The sequence below is a fragment of the Larimichthys crocea genome, chromosome II, assembly GCF_000972845.2.
Source record: "Larimichthys crocea isolate SSNF chromosome II, L_crocea_2.0, whole genome shotgun sequence".
NCBI classification, from domain to species: Eukaryota; Metazoa; Chordata; class Actinopteri; family Sciaenidae; genus Larimichthys; species Larimichthys crocea.
The window spans coordinates 7,053,099-7,074,359 of NC_040012.1; the positions used below are offsets into that span (position 1 = coordinate 7,053,099).

Below are 21,261 nucleotides of genomic sequence, written 5' to 3' on the forward strand. Positions count from 1 at the left end.
TCACTGGTATGTTATAGCTGTTAACTGTGTTGATGAGAGGTGAGACTGAACAGAAACTGTGGCACCACAGGCCACATGTATGCATTATGTAACTACTGTGTCACTTCACAGGCCAGATTAACCCGCTAGGCGGCTGTGTGGTAAAATTTAGACTGAACCAGAAAGACTGTTATATATGTACCTTTAATGTTTTCTTTTACTACTCTTAATAACATAGGCTACAGAACAATTCACAACATGTCTTATTTCAGCAAGTGCTCTCCTTAAATTAGATTAGGTGTCTGTTTTGTGCAGCTTTTATGTGTTTTATGTAACATATAAGAGTGCATTAACCTGTTCACTTCAACTTCACTTCTAACTTTATTATGACAGTTTTGGATGTGTGCTATTTAGTGGGAATTTATATTTATATTGTATTTTTACGAATCAAGTTTTCATGCCTAACCTACTTATTCTTATACATGCTGAATTTTATGAACAACACAGTGTCTAAGGAAACATCTGTCTCTCTTACTCGGGGTAAAACAAGATGGGATCCCTCAGCTTCCTTCCTGTGTTTATGTCATGGGTTTAATGACAGTGATCTACAGTAAATCCCATGGCAGGACGATGTCCTCCTGTCTGCCTCTGTTAGATTCTTTTCTATCTGGTTCGACTATACTGAAGAACAGAGATCACAGCTATACACGCGACAAAGAACTCAGATTATAGTCACCTGTCAAAGCTGTATATATATATTATATATATATATTATATATGAGAAGTATATATATAGATAGATAGAGATTATATATATATAATCCACATGGAATGTCAGCTGAGAGTTGGAGACTGTGAGGGGAAAGGATTATTCTGCAGCACACATCATTTTTCATTGACTATAAAGATAAACTGTGTGTGAATGATAAAATATGTGTCAGCTATAACAAGCTGCCAAGAACTTTAATAATTAATTGATCATTTATCAGGCAAACTGTTAGATATTTACTGGTTACAGCTCTCCAAATGAGAGGATTTACTAGTCTTATCCTCTTTTATGTTAGAAATTGGCGTTACATATTTATAATCTATATTTATATACAGACATACATCATCATAAAGATGCCACTCAGGGCTCAGGAAAATGTGATATTGTGTATGTATTTTCTTTCTATTTCAATTTTCTATATTTATATAGTTAAAAAATAATGAATATAATAATATTTAAAGTAATACTAATTTAATAATAATACAGATTCATTGATAAACTGAAAGTGGATGTGAAATTATGGTTTTATTTGCTGCCACCAGCTGAAGCTCCATATAGTTTAAAAACAATGTCACAAAAACTTGCATGCATAGAAATGGTGGTGGACGCGTCACCTTAAAGTACAAACTCAGAAATAATTATCGTTGATTTAATATTTTTCAGTCAAGTTTATTCAGTCAGAAGCTTCATGGAGTGTGCAGGACTTGTTTCATCTGATTCTGCAGGTGCAAACCGGCAACTCATTTCAGAAATAAGGATTTTTTTTATTTTTAATTACGACCACCTCTGTGGAAATTTGACAGAAGACGGAAGGGGAAGTTCACACTGACAGAGGGGGATTCACGACAGCCCTCCCCAGCTGCGCTGCGCTCTTAAGCTGCAGCAGCTCTCTCTGTCCTCCAGAGGCGATGCCGGAGTTTGGAGAGACCTAACAGCCAGCGCAGAGCGCATCTATCATGCCTCGCACGGGTTTAAGATAGGGACAAAGTTTGAACATTTTAGCACTGACCTGCTTCTTTTTTTTTTTCACATCATGGAATACTGGAGGCAATGCGCGATGTGGCTGATCAGCTGCAACGTGCTGCCCGAGAACCACCGGGTGACCGCGGACACGGCGCAGGTGTTTGACCTGGCACAAACCCTGCGGGACGGGGTCCTACTGTGCCAGCTGCTCAACAACTTGAGACCTCAGACCATCAACCTGAAAGAGATTAATCTGAGGCCACAGATGTCACAGGTAGACCGCTCATTTCTGCTCTGCTTCCAAAGCAACTTATGTTTGTGTAGTTCAAGGAACTGCAAACCTGCCATGGAAGAACGTGTCCAAATGAGCGCAGCCAGACATTATTGCGATTTTAAAGCATGCCATAATAGTAAAGCTGCAGTTATATGACAACGATCAGATCACTTGTGCTTCTGACAAATGACTGGGAAATGTGTTGTGGTATGCATGCAAGTATTTACACAAGTAGGCAGCTGCTTTTCAAGAGATGACTGTGATCACATGAGGTCTTTAAACACACCACCACAGAAACAAAGTAGAATCTACAATATGTTGATGCATTATGTTTTATTTTGTGAAGACACCTGCAGGCAAAGAATCACTGAAGACTTCTTTAAACTTCACTCCAGATGTATGGGAGCATTTATTTTTTTGTACCATTGTAGTTATTCCATGATTTCAAAACAAACCACTGCATGGCCGTTTTCCAACATTGTCTTCTATTCCAGAATCTGGGAACACAGATTCTCCTCTAGCACCGTGTCACTGTAACTATTTTAGAAAACAGTGCCACGGATTGACCTTTGGCCGACTCATTTGGAGATAATCAGCTGATGTGGACATCTCTCTAAATATGACAAATAATCGTAAAACAGATTCAGTCTGTAGTTTTTAAAAAAAAATCTAACTCTAAACAAACTCTTTTCGGCTAAGCGAGGGAGTGCCAATGAAACCACGAGGAATGAGTCTGAGGCTTGACCTCTCTTTACCCATAATTCTTCCCCCAACCACTGGAGAGGCCTGATAAAATCCTGGCTTTGATCCACCCATTAGTTAGGGAACTTTTATTATGTGTGCAGAAGCTTGTAGTTTGCTTTTCCTCTAAAACACTGGTTATCCATTAGTAGACATATATCTTATACTACAAAACACTATTTTGGCCAGGACACTCTCTCTCTTTTTTTAAATTTCAGAATAAAACATAATAACTTAATGTGGTGAAAAGCAAATGTCACTTATAATGGTGACAGACATTTAAAGTGTGGCAACATATCTCTGTTAGGCGCCAATTGCTTTTCATGCATTTTTGTAATATGTCACCAACACTTTGCGTGCAACATTACGGATGATTAGATCTTTATCAGGCTTTCTTAAAAGCATGAGACATATGACACGCGAATATGTCATCGAATCACACCCTTTGATTCCAAGAAATCTCCAACAGACGTGACCTGTTTTTATCTGAATCCATAAGGTTAAATGACTCATTGATAAAAAAAGATACTATGATATGAAGCTTTTAAAAAGTTTTGACATTTAGGTCGAACTTTTTTTTTTTTGCAAGATGAGATTAAAAGATTACGTTTTTTAGCTGTTGTAATAAATGCATGACTGAAACGCTGCACCACCGCAGAATCCTTAAGAATAATGAAATCAGATAAACAGTTACATTTTTTTATTGGCCACAAACTGCCATAAATAAATGTCGGCATCTAGTCAAAATGACTGATTCTGCCTTCAAATATCTCTGCTTTCATAATAAATAAAAGCCAGTTTCCTTGCCAGGCATGAGATTGTGTTGTGTGTGTTCTCTGCCGGTGCGCAGCCTCTTCTTTTATATCTTCGATAGACAGTGAAAGCAAATGTGCAGAACAATGGTTAGCCATAGCCTGCGGCTGTAGGCCATCTCGGTACGGTCGAGAAAAGCATGTGGGCTCGAGATTTTAAATGGCACTTTCATTGTGCCCTGCTGACCTATGATCTTGAAAATGGAAACAAGGGCATGAAGGTAATGGATTGGAGGACGAGAGTGCAGCGTACTGTGATGAAAATGCTATTTATGTCATACTATATATGATGTAGACTTTGATGCAAATGCATCGTATGCATGACAGGAAATTAATAAATAGATGCTCAATATCATATATGTTTGGGTCACTTATTTTTTTTTCATAGAGAAACAGACAGCAGATCAGCACAAATAAGAAAATAAATAATCCCAAAAGTTACAAAATAAAAGCTCAATAGTTGGACCAATATCAAATCAACATGAACAGGACGACCACTACTGCTACTGCTACTAAATAAAGCACCAAGACAAATCTATTTACTTGAGTTAGCGTTTGAGTATACGTGAAGAAACCCCGAACATGCACCAGAGGTGTGACTGTGATCAGGAGTACGAGGCTCGTGGTGGTGCAGAGCCATCATGTGTATGCACTTCCTCCGCAGACATACAGGGCCCCAGGGGTGGGGGGCGGTGGAGTGATTACAGGCGTCTCCACGATGAGCTGATGTGATAAAAAGGAGCCTATCTGCTCTCAAGAATCATGTTGCAGTCCTGTTTTTACTGCAGATCATCACACGTGCATTCCCCAGTTTAGTCATCACTTAACAGAGCGAATTAAGTTGCTTCACTTGTTTACTGTTCGAATACTTCACTGGGTGAATTTAGTATGAGCAGCCCAAACTGGACTCAAGACACCCAAATCTGTAACCATCAGGACGCTGTCTTAGAAAGTGGTTTGACTGCAGTCTTCCCACTGAGACACAGATCCTTTTCGGAAGTGACACCAAAAAAAAAAAAAAAGCACATGCTTTGTGGTTTCATTCGGCACTGTGAGACTTTCATTTTTTATTTTCATTTTGTGGTGTATGTGTTGTTCACCTTCGCATTTATATTTGCATATATACACGCTTTCAAGTCCACTGTGTTCTCATCAATGCATGATAATATAAGTTTATTAAGGTCCAAAGGGTTGAAAAAAGCTTTTACCTCAAAGGAGGCACATGCACCTGTCTTTACTTTGGTGCTCAAAGTATGAAAAATCCTATTCAAAACACTTAAGAGCAGATAGTTGAAGGACCATCTGCTGTTAACAGCTCATAGGGACTATTTCTTTGGGAAAAAGTCAAAAATATTGGCACTAAAAAATGTTTTTTGTGATTTCTAGAATTCTGAATAATCCAGTGAACATTTTGTACCTGACACAATTCTAAAATGAAAAACTGCACATATTTGTCTAAGTGCTTCATGAAAAACAAACAAAACTAAACTGAATTTTTACCCTTGGCAGTTCTTGTGCCTGAAGAACATCCGCACATTCCTGACGTCGTGCAACACGGTGTTCGCGATGAAGAAAAGCGATTTGTTCGAACCCTTCGATCTGTTCGATGTCCGAGACTTTGGAAAGGTAACGCCCACGTCCATCCTTGTCTTTTTAACGTAGAATGAATGTTCTCCAACCACACCTCTGCTCTCTTCTGTTCTTTCCTGCTCTCATCCCGTCTTATACGTGCCTGCTTTTCTTATTACGATGATTTATGAAAGTCTTTAAGCTTTTTCAGGATCTTGCACCTTTACGAGCTGTTTCACAAGGAAATCACTTCAAGTGAACGTGTTGTCTGTTGGAGCTGTGTGACATCTATTACAGCTGAGTGATGATGATGATGACTGTGCTGGCTGTAAGTGTAATAAATAGTACATTTTACAGATGTTATAGTTGTAAATAATCGAGGGAGATAACTCTTCTCACACTAAGCAAATCACATGATGGTGCCGAGAAAGGAAATGATGAAAAAACACAAACAGACTAAAGTACATCATGTTCTTGGTTCGCAGTTAGAATTGAAGACAGTTGATAAAAACAATAAAATTATCAAAATATTCAGTGAAGTATTTTTCATTGAGAAAAACGGTGCTCAGTACGTACACTTTTTGCAAACTGTTCTCTAGTCTGTAAGTCAAATAGTCACTAGAAATCATTAAAGTGCATCACTGCATTTGCAGTCTATCTGCCTGTGCATCCAGTCACACATTCAGATCATTATAAGCAGTGTAACATTATAAGACTCGGGTGTTATAGAGCCAATTAATGGTGTGATGTCTTGCCCTCACACGGAGGCGTGACGTGTCTGCTTGCACGTGGCTTTAAGAGCTGTCGAAGGGTCTGGTCTTGAATTTTCTGCTGGACTTCTGAAGGGATTGCTTGACTTCTTCTTTTTGTGTTTTTAATTGTGGGAGCTGGTTTTACCAGGTCAGTGGGTTTGTAGTGCGCTCCTCCTAGTTACTCAGCGGGCTCTCGCTCGCAGCGCAGCAGCCTTATTTCACTTCTCAGAAGAAAGCACGCTCACGCTGACCAACCTTATTCCCACATTTTCTTAGTTCAGTGCATTCTGTGCCTAACTTTGCCTTGGAGCATCTGCGGGTTAACCATGAGGAAAGACATTATTATTTGTGTCTAAACCATTTAACTGTTGAAATGGATGTTCTTTGTATTCATTTATTTTATGATTCAATTAAAATACCTAAGAAAAGCCCTTCATTTGGATAAACTACTATACCTCATGTACAATATTTTCTTTTTTTATGCATCCATTATTTTGTCAGAGCAGATTTTTGATCTATTTGAAATATTTTATTAATTTAGTATTACATAAGCTTTTAGAACTCCAGGTATACTTCCTCTATGTGTGTGCAAAATTTAATTAAAAGAAATGTTCAAGGCAAAAGATACATCAAAAGTTCTTAAGCCGGACATTTTATGCATGATTCAATTTTTAACACACTTCCCCGCAGAGACTAGGCAGTGGTCTTTGGTGTGAAGTGTCAAGGACTGCATATTGAGCTTTGCTGTGCAGTTTCCCACACAGACTCTCTTTTCTTTGGGTTCAGTGTGTGGTGTTCTAAAGAAGCTTCCACTTAATCTGGCTGCTCGTAATCCCACAGGGGAGGTGCCGCCTGCTAATATGTACAGCACATCCAAGTCGGGCTGCATAATCTCAGTCATGTTCAAGGGTTGTCCGTCAAAAAGACAAGCCTCTGAAGGGGGAAGATTCTGTTGCATCATTCCTGTTTTGTTTTTCCCCCCATCATTAGTTAAAAATACGGTGTGTCTGCAGGTTACAGCGATTGGGTTGGATCGCTTCCAAGAAGTGTTGTACGGCCGAATAAGAAATGCTCAATCTCTTCCTTATTTTCCCAGAAAACATTCAAAAGAGAACATTTTTCAAATCTCAGCCGGTCTAATCCACTCGGGTTGACTTGTGCCAACTCTGGCCGCAGACTGAGCATTAGTCCGCTGAATATCTAATGAGAGTTCTCTAACCTACATTCCTCTGCTGGGTGACTCCAGGCTTCACCCCAGAGGGCAGCCACGCTGCAGCCTGGAGGCCGGATGAAGATGAAGGGAAGATGCACGAAATGTGTTTGTGCTTGGTAAATCGAACAGAGAAAGGGATTTTGCATTGAAGGAATCGCTAAAGAAATAGTTAAGACTGGAAACAGAGGGAAACAGCTAGCACGGCTCTGTCTAAATGTAACAAAATCCACCTGTCCTCTGAAGCTCACTAGTTAAAACTTAAAGACTTGTTTGTTTGTGTCTCTTGTTCAAGAAATATATGCTGTTTCTACATTTATTATGTTTTTTGGGACCCTATATAACTTATTGTAAATATTCTTGTTTATATTTTAGATAACCAGATGCTTTCTGTTTTCCTCTGTGCTCTGGGGGTTTAAGATACATTTTGTAAATAGGCCACACTTACATGGCGGTTGGACTTCGACACAGTTTGTGGCTTTGCTTCTGAAGCCACACGTTGCTTGAGCTGTGGCAGTACATCAGACATGTCAGGCCTGAAAACGACTTTCTTTTTAAGACAACTTGAGATTTATAATTTGAATAATTTTTTAAAAAGTAAACAAATGTTTCATTTCTGGCGTACTTACACTTGTTCTTCCTTTTCTCTTTAAGAACTGGTATTTCTCTTAAGTTACTCTTCCTACGTAACACTACAACAAACTGATTAGTCAGCTATCGACTGATGAATCGGTTATCATTAGCATTAAATCAGTTGTGACGGACGTGACGTGTGAAAATAAAATTTACACTGATAGTTCCTCCTTTTGCCACGGTGTGATTTGGGTGTGTGCTTATGAAATGAGAATACACAAATCTATATTAGGGCAACATTTCAAATGCTCACACTTGAAAGGCAGATCCTTTTCGGTTTTGTTTCAGGAAAGACATTACTTCGACTGCTGTAAATAGCATGTGAAGACGCAGAGGCCCTTTGCTGTTTTAAAGCTGGTCTCTGTCACGACAGTCACATGCACACCTGTGTTCAGCCAAAGCCACAGCACTCATTCACACAGGAAGAGGCAATAAACTGCAGATAAACAGACTGATATATCTAACAGCCATCAGGCTCATGCTTCTAACCTAACACAGTCATTTGCACTTGAAGAGAAGAAATTATTAAGTGAGAGAGTTAAGTGGCAGATGATAAAAGCTTGAAATTAATAAATCAGCTGCGTGTCTCATGACATTAACACACCTTTCTATCATGTCAACATACTGTTTCTCCTGCAGCGTCTACTGACTGCACGGTGTTAACTGTCAATACTGTATATCCAAACATCGACTAGGTGGCTTCCTGTAGTACAGGATCAGTTTGGTCAGTGAAAATATCATAACTGAGCGGCTAAAACTGATGTAAAGAAACTAAAGGTTAATAATTATAGCACAGAATTTGAATAATTTCTGCTCTTTTGGTTTCATTTGTGATAGCAGACGTCAGAAAGTATGGGGTGTACTTTTTCACAGGCATCGTATTGTGTTTGTTTAGTGCAAAAAAAGCAACTTTCAGTCAATGGAAGGGAGGGAATTGTATAATTTCATAGTGGCAAAGGAAGCAGAGATTTTAACCTTATTGATTTATTGGTGTAGCAGCTTGTTAATCAGACTTTATTTTTCTCTTTCTCATACACAAACACCTCCACCCACACAAACAGAGAGCCTGACTCAAAGGTGTGAGATTCCAAGGTAGCATGACCATTTCCTGCAGACCATGCTTGTTTTTATCGCTCTCCTTTTGACTGTTTATTTTCTGTCTCTTGCTGTTTTAATTTGATTTTGGCATGATCGTTATTCAGCATGAGCTTATGTATTTGGGTTACATTATCCCAAATGTTTCCAACAATGTTCCAACCCAAAGAATTGACTTACCTCTAGTTGTTATACTTTTAGGGATATGTCAGATACGTCAGACAGTGAGGAAAAGCGTAACCAAACGTATTATGAAAACAACTTAAATACTCAGACTCAAATATGATGTCTATTCAGGCCAATGAGAATATTCCTCCCTGGTGCATAAACCACAAAATCTTTTCCAGCTTGTGGGTTTAATTTTAAACATTTTAACCACTTTTCTCAGCTGGAGTGAATGTTTTAAAATTTTAAAACCTCAATGTATCAATTCATCACGGAAACAATTCAGAATTGAGGTGTCTTTTATAATGGCGGACTATGGAGAAAATTACATATTGTATATTTAAGTATCTAAGAATGTGTGTTGTCCTGCTGGTTTTCAGTGACATATTTTGCTGCTGCTATGGCAAATATTAAAATATTTCATGGTATGAAAGTGGGTCAAATTAGAAATACTTTTTCATGGAGAAATCTGTTGTTGCTACCTTGTTAGATAATGAGAGATGACGGGAAAATTAGGTAATAAAGGAGATGCTGAAGTAGCAAATGTCCCCAGCTTGATTCAAACAGCCAAAGTTCAAGTTCATGGCCAATATCTCTGCAACTTAGTTAGTTAGTTAGTTAGTTGTTGGTTGGTTGGTTGGTTGGTTGGTTAGTTAGTTAGTTAGTTAGTTAGTTAGTTAGTTAGTTAGTTAATATTTTGATCGTTAATTGGCCCTGTGTGTTGGTCGTTGCTGTGGTAAATAATTGCTAAGATGCAACAGTTTCTACGCGATAGCTCACTGGTTGTTAGGTTAGTTAGTTTAGTTAGTTAGTTAATTAATTTGCGTTGTTTATTGGCTGTTGCTACAAGGTTTCTGAGGCATTTGAGGCAGTTACAAGAACTTCAGGTGGTTGCTTAATACGTGCTAAGAGGTTGCTAACTGGTTACTAAGTGTTAGGCATGGTGTTACTCGGTGGTTGGACAGATATGATTTTCACAGTGCTGGATGATTGCAGTGGTTGCTAATATATTCTGAAGGTGACTTATCATGTATATTTATGTCATCAGACAACTCTAATATACAATACCCTGTTAATCTTATTGAATGATGGACTTTGGCATCAATGTTTGTTTGCTTTCACTCTATGATTAAGTCGCAAGTCAGCCAATCAGTCGTAATTAAAGCTGGGATGTTGATGCAAATGCTATTTACACCTCAGAACCTCAGAACCGGTAATTATAATAACTTCAATATGGCACTAACATAGTGAGTCTCTCTCTTCTCTCTTCTCTAAATCTGTCTATGAGCCATCCAAAAAAACATGAATCAACACACTTTTTTCCCCGCACCAGGTCATGGACACTCTATCCAAGCTCTCTTACACAGCAATTGCACAACAAGGAGGATTCAAGTAAGTCACATTTGTATGTCAGCAAACATTTCAGCACCTGCACTTCACGTCCACCTCGTCGCCCCCCTTTACTGACACTGCAGCCACACTTAGTCATGTCTCACTCACTTGTTTTCAGTTTCACCAGATGTTTTACCTTATTACTAGAAATGAGAAACACCTGCTGTTTTCCAAATGCTGCGTGTCTTTTTGATTATTTTTAAACAATATGTTTATTGAAATATATGCAGTAAACAAAGAAAAAACACCAACAGCAGCAAAATGGCAAATGTGACAGAAATACAAGACAGAAAATAAATGAATGACAAAGTTGTCCATCTGTCTCTGGCTTTTAAAAAAATGTTTTTTATGCATTATATGGATTTTTCTTTTCTATTATTTTGGCATCTTTAAGGCATTTTAGGCAATGTGAGCATAGGGGAGCTGCAGATCTCCATCCCAAAAAAAATCGGGCCCATTAAACTGTGTTGATAAATGAGTAAATTTGTCCAAACTAGTTGCTATACAAAAGCATTTTAGGCTGTAGTAGATCAAAAGTTAGCTCCCTGCCCTAAGTCACTCATTAATTAGAGTTTTTTTCCATGGTGATCTTTATGTTAAACACTGAGCTTCACACTGCTTTGCTGTCATTCCCAGGCCATTCCCAACCGAGGAGAGCCTAAAAGACGAGGACATTTACAATAACCTGGAAGACTTGATTGAGTATGTATGAGGCTCCCTCTCTGTGGGACCATTACTAGTGTTGATAGAAACATGATTATGCTCAGTAGCAGAAACCAGCTATGCTCATCATCCATGCTCTCCAGGGGTCCGGACACCCACATGTTTTGGTAAAAGGCTTGGCTCCGTTTCTCTGTTACTGTCAGAGGGAACGAATGAGTAATAATTCTGCATGTTTTTGCTGAGTGCTTGCATACCACCCACATCGAGCCTCTGAATGGGTGCTGTTGACAGTTTGATTAATAGATAAAGATGAATTACAGTAAAGTAGAGAACATATGTAATAAACAGATACAGCATGTACAGTATATTATTTTCATGTCACATTAGAGGTTCAGAGCATGTTTATTTTGAGTTGTGCATTACGCCTTTCTAAAGTTTTTCATTCTCTAATACATGCAGTGATTAGAAGTTAATTATGAATTGATGAATATGAGACAAGGAGCAGCCAAAGTCTTAATTTTCCATGTATTATTTGATTATTTTTATGATAGTAAACAGTTTGTAATGACATAGACACTGTCCAGGAAATGTGTCTGTGTATATCTCTTACAGTACATTTAATATTTGTTGATCCACAATGCAAGAAGTAGTTTGTGATTGATAATCAACACATTTTAGAGATGTTAACGTGTGTGTGTGTGTGTGTTATAGTGAGAATGCCCTTGAGGACGAGGACGACTTGTATGCGGCGGTCTATGGGCTAGAAGATGACAATGAAGGTGGTGAGATCTATGAAGACCTCATGAGGACTGAGCAGCACCCCCCATTGGTACTGCAATGAGTCACACACACTTATTTACTCACTCACTGACTCACTCATGTTTGGGCAAAATACTTCCAGAATACCTCATACCTGATATTGTCAGATTATAACCGCAAAAATGTTACATTGTTGAATTATAACCCACAAAGTAAAATTTCCAATTTGAACTTCTCACCTGTAATCCAGTATCTACTTCATAATGTAAAGGACAAAGGTCCTTACTAAAGCCAGTGGTTGACTCAATAGAAGAAACCCCTTAGCATCTGTACATATAAAGGGCTCATTCTAAGGCAACAAAACATAACAATTATTATTATTATTATTATTATTATTATTATTATTATTTCTTTTTTCCTGAGCTATTTAAACTTTTGAAGACCATATTTTATTTCTTAATAAACTTCTTGCTTATAATAAACTTTCATAGTCTGTGCACAGGTCAGGCAGACATGTGTAGTGTTGTTAAAATATACTACTACTATACATACTTACTACTACTAATAATAATAATAATATTAATTGTTATGTTTTGATGCCTTAGAATGAGACCTTTATATGTACAGATGCTAAGGGGTTTCTTCTCATTGAGTCAACCACTGGCTTTAGTAAGGACTTTGTCCTTTACATTAGTGAGCGAGATGCTTGCAACTCACTGTGAACTACAACTGGCTGAGTGAAGTTCAAATTGGAAATTTACTTTGTGGGTTATAATTCAACAATGTAACATTTTTGCGGTTATAATCTGAACATATCAGTATGAGGTTTCTGGAAGTATTTTGCCCAAACATGAGTGATCAGTGAGTGAGTAAATAATGTGTGTGGACTCATTGCAGTACCAATGGGGGGTGCTGCTCAGTCCTCATGAGGTCTTCATAGATCTCACCACCTTCATTGTCATCTTCTAGCCCATAGACCGCCGCATACAAGTCGTCCTCGTCCTCAAGGCATTCTCACTATACACACACACACACACACACACGTAACATCTCTAAAATGTGTTGATTCAATCACAAACTACTTCTTGCATTGTGTCAACAAATATTAAATGTACTGTAAGAGATAACCAGACACATTTCCTGGACAGTGTCTATGTCATTACAAACTGTTTACTATCATAAAAATAATCAAATAATACATGAAAATTAAGAGTCTTTTCTCATATTCATCATTCATAATTAACTTCTAATCACTGCATGTATTAGAGATGAAAAACTTTAGAAAGGCGTAATGCACAACTCAAATAAACATGCTCTGAACCTCTAATGTTACATGAAAATAATATACTGTACATGCTGTATCTGTTATTACATATGTTCTCTACTTTACTGTAATTCATCTTTATCTATTAATCAAACTGTCAACAGCACCCATTCAGAGGCTCGATGTGGGTGGTATGCAAGCACTCAGCAAAAACATGCAGAATTTTACTCATTCGTTCCCTCTGACAGTAACCAGAGAAGGAGCCAAGCCTTTTACCAAAACATGTGGGTGTCCGGACCCTGGAGAGCATGGATGATGAGCTAGCTGGTTTCTGCTACTGAGCATAATCATGTTTCTATCACCACAGTAATGTCCCACAGAGAGGGAGCCTCATACATACTCAATCAAGTCTTCCAGGTTATTGTAAATGTCCTCGTCTTTTAGGCTCTCCTCGGTTGGGAATGGCCTGGGAATGACAGCAAAGCAGTGTGAAGCTCAGTGTTTAACATCAAAATCACCATGGAAAAAACTCTAATTAATGAGTGACTTAGGGCAGGGAGCTAACTTTGATCTACTACAGCTAAATGCTTTTGTATAGCAACTAGTTTGGACATTTACTCATTTATCAACACAGTTTAATGGGCCCGATTTATTGGGATGGGATCTGAGCTCCCCTATGCTCACATTGCCTAAATGCCTTAAAGATGCCAAAGTAATAGAAAAGAAAAATGCATAAAATGCATAAAAACATTTTTTTTAAGCCAGAGACAGATGGACAACTTTGTCATTCATTTATTTTTTGTCTTGTATTTCTGTCACATTTGCCATTTTGCTGCTGTTGGTGTTTTTCTTTGTTTACTGCTATATTTCAATAAACATATGTTTAAAAATAATAAAAAAAACACGCAGCATTGTGAAAACAGCAGGTGTTTCTCATTTCTAGTAATAAGGTAAAACATCTGGTGAAACTGAAAACAAGTGAGTGAGACATGACTAAGTGTGGCTGCAGTGTCATAAAGGGGGGCGACGAGGTGGACGTGAGTTGCAGTGCTGAAATGTTTGCTGACATACAAATGTGACTTACTTGAATCCTCCTTGTTGTGCAATTGCTGTGTAAGGAGCTTGGATAGAGTGTCCTGACCTGGTGCGGGGAAAAAAGTGTGTTGATTCATGTTTTTTGGAGGCTCATAGACAGATTTAGAGAAGAGAGAAGAGAGAGACTCATATGTTAGTGCCATATTGAAGTTATTTAATTACGGTTCTGAGGTTCTGAGGTGTAAATAGCATTTGCATCAACATCCCAGCTTTAATTACGACTGATTGGCTGACTTGCGACTTAATCATAGAGTGAAGCAAACAACATTGATGCCAAGTCCATCATTCAATACGATTAACAGGGTATTGTATATTAGAGTTGTCTGATGCATAAATATACATGATAAGCCCTTCAGAATATATTACAACCACTGCAATCATCCAGCACTGTGAAAATCAATCTGTCCAACCACCGAGTAACCCATGCCTAACACTTAGTAACCAGTTACCTACCTCTTAGCACGTATTAAGCAACCACCTGAAGTTCTTGTACTGCCTCAAATGACTCAGAAACCTTGTAGCAAGTAGTTAGTAACTAACTAACTAACTAACTAACTAACTAACTAACTAACTAACTAACCTAACAACCAGTGAGCTATCGCATAGAAATTGTTGCATCTTAGCAATTATTTAGCATACCATGTAGCAACCACCAACAAACAGGGCCAATTAACTATCTAAATATTAACTAACGAACGAACGAACTAACTAACTAACCAACCAACCAACCAACCAACCAACCAACCAACCAACCAACCAACCAACAACTAACTAACCAACCAACAACTAACTAACTAACTAACTAACCTAACAACCAGTGAGCTATCGCGTAGAAACTGTTGCACTTAGCAATATTAGCTACCATGTAGCAACCCCAGAACAAGGCCAATAACTACTCAAAAACTCCAACTAACTAACTAACTAACAACTAACTAACTAACTAACTAACTAACTAACTAACTAACTAACTAACTACAACTAACACAAACTAACTAATAACTAACTAAGTTGCAGAGTATTGGCCATGAACTTGAACTTTGGCTGTTTGAATCAAGCTGGGGACATTTGCTACTTCAGCATCTCCTTTATTTATTTTCCCGTCATCTCTCATTATCTAACAAGTAGCAACAACAGATTTCTCCATGAAAAAGTATTTCTAATTTGACTCACTTCATACCATGAAATATTTTAATATTTGCCAAGCAGCAGCAAAATATGTCATGAAAACCAGCAGACAACACACATTTTAGATACTTAAATATACAATATGTAATTTTCTCCATAGTCCGCCATTATAAAAGACACACATGTCAAACCTCAATTCTGAATTGTTTCCGTGATGAACTGATACATTTGAACATTTTTAAACATTCACTCCAGCTAGAAAGTGGTTAAAATGTTTTAAATTAAACCCACAAGTGGAAAAGATTTTGTGGTTTATGCACCAGGGAGGAATATTCTCATTGGCTGAACAGACATCATATTTAGTCTGAGTATTTAAGTTTATTCATAATACGTTTGGGTTACGCTTTCCTCACTGTCTGACGTATCCGACATATCCCAAAGTATAACAACTAAGGTAAGACAATTTTTGGGTTTGAACTTGTTGGAACATTTGGGACAATGTAACCCAAATACATAAGCTCATGCTGAATTACGATCATGCCAAAATCAAATTAAAACAGCAAGAGACAGAAAATAAACAGTCAAAAGGAGAGCGAAAAAAACAAGCATGGTCTGCAGGAAATGGTCATGCTACCTTGGAATCTCACACTTTGGTCAGGTCTCTGTTTGTGGGTGGGGAGGTGTTTGTGTATGAGAAAGAGAAAATAAAGTCTGATTAACAAGCTGCTACACCAATAAATCAATAAGGTTAAAATCTCTGCTTCCTTTGCCCTATGAAATTATACAATTCCCTCTCTCCATACTGAAAGTTCTTTTTTTTGCACTAAACAAACACAATACGATGCATGTGAAAAAGTACACCCCCATACTTTGACGTCTGCTATCACAAATGAAACCAAAGAGCAGAAATTATTCAAATTCTGTGCTATATTATTAACCTTTAGTTTCTTTACATCAGTTTTAGCCGCTCAGTTATGATATTTTCACTGACCAAACTGATCCTGTACTACAGAAGCCACCTATCGATGTTGGATTACTATTGACAGTTAACACCGTGCAGTCAGTAGACGCTGCAGGAAACAGTATGTTGACATGATAGAAAGGTGTGTTAATGTCTGAGACACGCAGCTGATTTATTAATTTCAAGCTTTTATCATCTGCCACTTAACTCTCTCACTTAATAATTTTTCTCTTCAGTGCAAATGACTGTGTTGGTTAGAAGCTGAGCCTGATGGCTGTTAGATATATCAGTCTGTTTATCTGCAGTTTATTGCCTCTTCCTGTGTGAATGAGTGCTGTGGCTTTGGCTGAACACAGGTGTGCATGTGACTGTCGTGACAGAGGACCAGCTTTAAACAGCAAAGGGCCTCTGCGTCTTCACATGCTATTTACAGCAGTCGAAGTAATGTCTTTCCTGAAAACAAAACCGAAAAGATCTGCCTTTCAAGTGTGAGCATTTGAAATTATGCCCTAATATAGATTTGTGTATTCTCATTTCATAAGCACCACCCAAATCACCACCGTGGCAAAGGAGGAACTATCAGTGTAAATTTTATTTTCACACGTCAGTCCGTCACAACTGATTTAATGCTAATGATAACCGATTCATCAGTCGATAGCTGACTAATCAGTTGTTGTAGTGTTACGTAGGAAGAGTAACTTAAGAGAATATCAGTTCTTAAAGAGAAAGGAGAACAAGCGTAAGTAGCCAGAAAAAAATCAAACATTTGTTTACTTTTTTAAAAAATGATTCAAATTATAAATCTAAGTTGTCTTAAAAAGAGAAGTCTTTTCAGCCTGACATGTCTGATGTACTGCCACAGCTCAAGCAACGTGTGGCTTCAGAAGCAAAGCCCACAACTGTGTCGAAGTCCAACCGCCATGTAGTGTGGCCTATTTACAAATGTATCTTAAACCCCCAGAGCACGAGGAAAACAGAAAGCATCTTGTTATCTAAAATATAAACCAAGAATATTTACATAAGTTATCAGGGCCCAAAAAAACATAATAAATGTAAAACAGCATATATTCTTGAACAAGGAACAACAAACAAGTCTTTAAGTTTTAACTAGTGAGCTTCAGAGGACAGGTGGATTTTGTTACATTTAGACAGAGCCGTGCTAGCTGTTTCCCTCTGTTTCCAGTCTTAACTATTTCTTTAGCGATTCCTTCATGCAAAATCCCTTCTCTGTTCGATTTACCAAGCACAAACACATTTCGTGCATCTTCCTTCATCTTCATCCGGCCTCCAGGCTGCGCGTGGCTGCCTCTGGGGTGAAGCCTGGAGTCACCCAGCAGAGGAATGTAGGTTAGAGACCTCTCATTAGATATTCAGCGGACTATGCTCATCTGCGGCCAGAGTTGGCACAAGTCAGCCCGAGTGGATTAGACCGGCTGAGATTGAAATGTTCTCTTTTGAATGTTTTCTGGGAAATAAGGAGAGATTGAGCATTTCTTATTCGGCCGTACAACACTCTTGGAAGCGATCCAACCCAATCCGCTGTAAACCTGCAGACACACCGTATTTTTAACTAATGTGGGGGGAAAAACAAAAACAGGAATGATGCAACAGAAATCTTCCCCCTTCAGAAGGTTGTCTTTTTGACGGACAACCCTTGAACAGACTGAGATTATGCAGCCCGGCTTGGATGCTGTACATATTAGCAGGCGGCACCTCCCCTGTGGGATACGGCAGCCAGTTAAGTGGAAGCTCCTTTAGACACCACACACTGACCCAAAGAAAAAGAGTCTGTGTGGGAAACTGCACAGCAAAGCTCCAATATGCAGTCCTTGACCACACCAAGACCACTGCTTCTCTGCGAGGGAGTGTGTTAAAAATGACATCATGCATAAAATGTCCGGCTTAAGAACTTTTGTGATCTTTTGCCTTGAACATTTCTTTTATTAATTTGCCCAAGGAAGTATACCTGGAGTTCTAAAAGCTATGTATACTCAATAATAAAATATTTCATGATCAAAAAATCTTTCTGACAAATAATGGATGTATAAAAAAAGAACAATATTGTACATGAGGTATAGTAGTTTATCCAAATGAAGGGTTTTCTTAGTGTATTTTATTAATCATTAAATAAATGAATACAAGAACACCATTTCAACAGTTAAATGGTTTAGACACAAAAAATAAGTCTTTCCCATGGTTAACCCGCAGATGCTCCAAGGCAAAGTTGGCACAGAATGCACTGAACTAAGAAAATGTGGGAATAAGGTTGGTCAGCGTGAGCGTGCTTTCTTTGAGAGTGAAATAAGGCTGCTGCGCTGCGAGCGAGAGCCCGCTGGTAGCCCGGAGGAGCGCACTACAAACCACTGACCTGGTAAAACCAGCTCCCACAATTAAAAACACAAAAAGAAGAAGTCAACAATCCTCAGAAGTCCACAGAAATTCAAGACCAGACCCTTCCAGCTCTTAAAGCCACGTGCAAGCAGACCGTCACCTCCGTGTGAGGGCAAGACATCACACCATTAATTGGCTCTATAACACCCGAGTCTTATAATGTTACAGCTTCTATAATGATCTGAATGTGTGACTGGATGCACAGGCCGTAGACTGCAAACATGCTTCACTTAATGATTTGTGTGACTATTTGACTTCAGACTAGAGAACAGTTTGCAAAAAGTGACGTACGAGCACCGTTTTTCTCAATAAAATACTCATGAATATTTTGATAATTTTATTGTTTTTATCAACTCTCTTCAATTTAACTGCGAACCAAGAACATGATGTACTTTAGTCTGTTTGTGTTTTTTCATCATTTCCTTCTCGGCCACCATCATGTGATTTTGCTTGGTGAGAAGAGTTATCTCCCTCGATTATTTACACACTATAACATCGCTAAAATGTACTATTTATTACACTTACAGCCAGCACAGTCATCATCATCATCACTCAGCTGTATAGATGTCACACAGCTCCAACAGACAACACGTTCACTGAAGTGATCTCCTGTGAAACAGCTCGTAAAGGTGCAAGATCCTGAAAAAGCTAAAGACTTTCAAATCATGTATAAGAAAAGCAGGCACGTATAAGACGGGATGAGAGCAGGAAAGACAGAAAGAAGAGAGGTGTGGTTGGAGAAATTATTCTACGTTAAAGACAAGGATGACGTGTGTTACCTTTCCAAGTCTCGGACATCGAACAGATCGAAGGGTTCGAACAAATCGCTTTTCTTCATCGCGAACACCGTGTTGCACGACGTCAGAATGTGCGGATGTTCTTCAGGCACAAGAACTGCCAAGGTAAAAATTCAGTTAGTTTTGTTTGTTTCCATAAAGCACTTAGACAAAGATGTGCAGTTTTTCATTTTAGAATTGTGTCAGGTACAAAATGTTCATTGGATTATTCAGAATTCTATGAAATCACAAAAACATTTTTAGTGCCAATATTTTGACTTTTTCCCAGGAAATAGTCCCTATGAGTGTTAAGCAGATGGTCCTTCACTATCTGCTCTTAGTGTTTTTATAGGATTTTCATACTTTGAGCACCAAGTAAAGAACAGGTGCTGGCCTCCTTTGGGTAAAGCTTTTATCAACCCGTTGGGACCTTAAAAACTTATATTATCATGCATTGATGAGACACAGTGGACTTGAAAGCGTGTATATATGCAATATAATGCGAAGGTGAACAACACTACACCACAAAATGAAAATAAAAATGAAAAGTCTCACAGTGCCGAATACAACCAAAGCATGTGCTTTTTTTTTTTTTTGTGTCCCTTCCGAAAGGATCTGTTCTCGTGGGAAGACTGCAGTCAACCACGTTCTAGACAGCGTCCTGATGGTTACAGATTTGGTGTCTTGAGTCCAGTTTGGGCTGCTCATACTAAATTCACCAGTGAGTATTCGAACAGTAAAACAGTGACAACTTAATTCGCTCTGTTAAGTGATGACTAACTGGGGAATGCACGTGTGATGATCTGCAGTAAAAACAGGACTGCACATGATTCTTGAGAGCAGATAGCTCCTTTTATCACATCAGCTCATCGTGGAGACGCCTGTTAATCACTCCACCGCCCCCCACCCCTGGGGCCTGTAATGTCTGCGGGGAATGCATACACATGATGGCTCTGCACCACCACGAGCCTCGTACTCCTGATCACAGTCACACTCTTGGTGCTGTTCGGGGTTCTTCACGTATACTCCAAACGCTAACTCAAGTAATAATTTGTCTTGGTGCTTTATTTAAGTAGCAGTAGGCAGTAGTGGCGTCCTGTTCTGTTGATTTGTATTGGTCCACAACTATTGGCTTTTATTTTGTAACTTTTGGGTTATTTATTTTCTTATTTGTGCTGATCTGCTGCTCTTGGTTCTCTATGAAAAAAAATAAGATGACAAACAATATTATATTGAGCATCTATTTATTATTTCCTGCATGCATACGTGCATTTGCATCAAGTCTACATCATAATAGTATACATAAATAGCATTGTTTCATCACAGTACGCTGCACTTCTCGTCCTCCAATCCATTACCTTCTGACCTGTTTTCCATTTTCAAGTCATATAGGTCAGCAGGGCCCACAATGAAAGGGCATTTAAATCTCAGCCCACATGCTTTTCTCGACCCGTACCGAGATGGCCTACAGCCGCAGGCTATGGCTAACCTTGTTCGCACATTTGCTTTCACTGTCTATCGAAGATATAAAAGAAGAGGCTGCGCACCGGCAGAGAACAACACAACAAATCTCATGCCTGGCAAGGAAACTGGCTTTTATTTATTATGAAAGCCGAAGATATTTGAAGCAGAATCAGTCATTTTGACTGATGCCGACATTTATTTATGGCAGTTTGTGCCAATAAAAAAAATTAACTGTTTATCTGATTTCATTATTCTTAAGGATTCTGCGGTGGTGCAGCGTTTCATCATGCATTATTACAACAGCAAAAACTGTAATCTTTTAATCTCATCTTGCAAAAAAAAAAGTTCGACCTAAATGTCAAAACTTTTAAAGCTTCATATCATAGTATCTTTTTTTATCAATGAGTCA

The 21,261-nt window shown here is 38.5% G+C and overlaps 1 protein-coding gene across 3 annotated transcripts in view; it reads left to right on the plus strand.

Moving 5' to 3' along the window:
• The first annotated feature begins 1,557 nt into the window (after positions 1–1,557).
• Positions 1,558–21,261, plus strand: part of LOC104931257 (guanine nucleotide exchange factor VAV3) — a 55,136-nt gene continuing 35,432 nt past the window's right edge. For 2 of the 3 annotated variants that reach the window (XM_010746218.3, XM_019276258.2), the window contains exons 1-5: positions 1,559–1,985; positions 5,048–5,164; positions 10,296–10,354; positions 10,991–11,056; positions 11,729–11,846. In XM_010746218.3, the coding sequence (XP_010744520.2) occupies positions 1,782–1,985; positions 5,048–5,164; positions 10,296–10,354; positions 10,991–11,056; positions 11,729–11,846 (564 nt within the window). In that variant the 5' untranslated portion in view covers positions 1,559–1,781. Of the gene's footprint in view, positions 1,986–5,047; positions 5,165–10,295; positions 10,355–10,990; positions 11,057–11,728; positions 11,847–21,261 lie in introns of all 3 variants that reach the window. The other variant, XM_019276259.2, reaches the window with a different exon arrangement.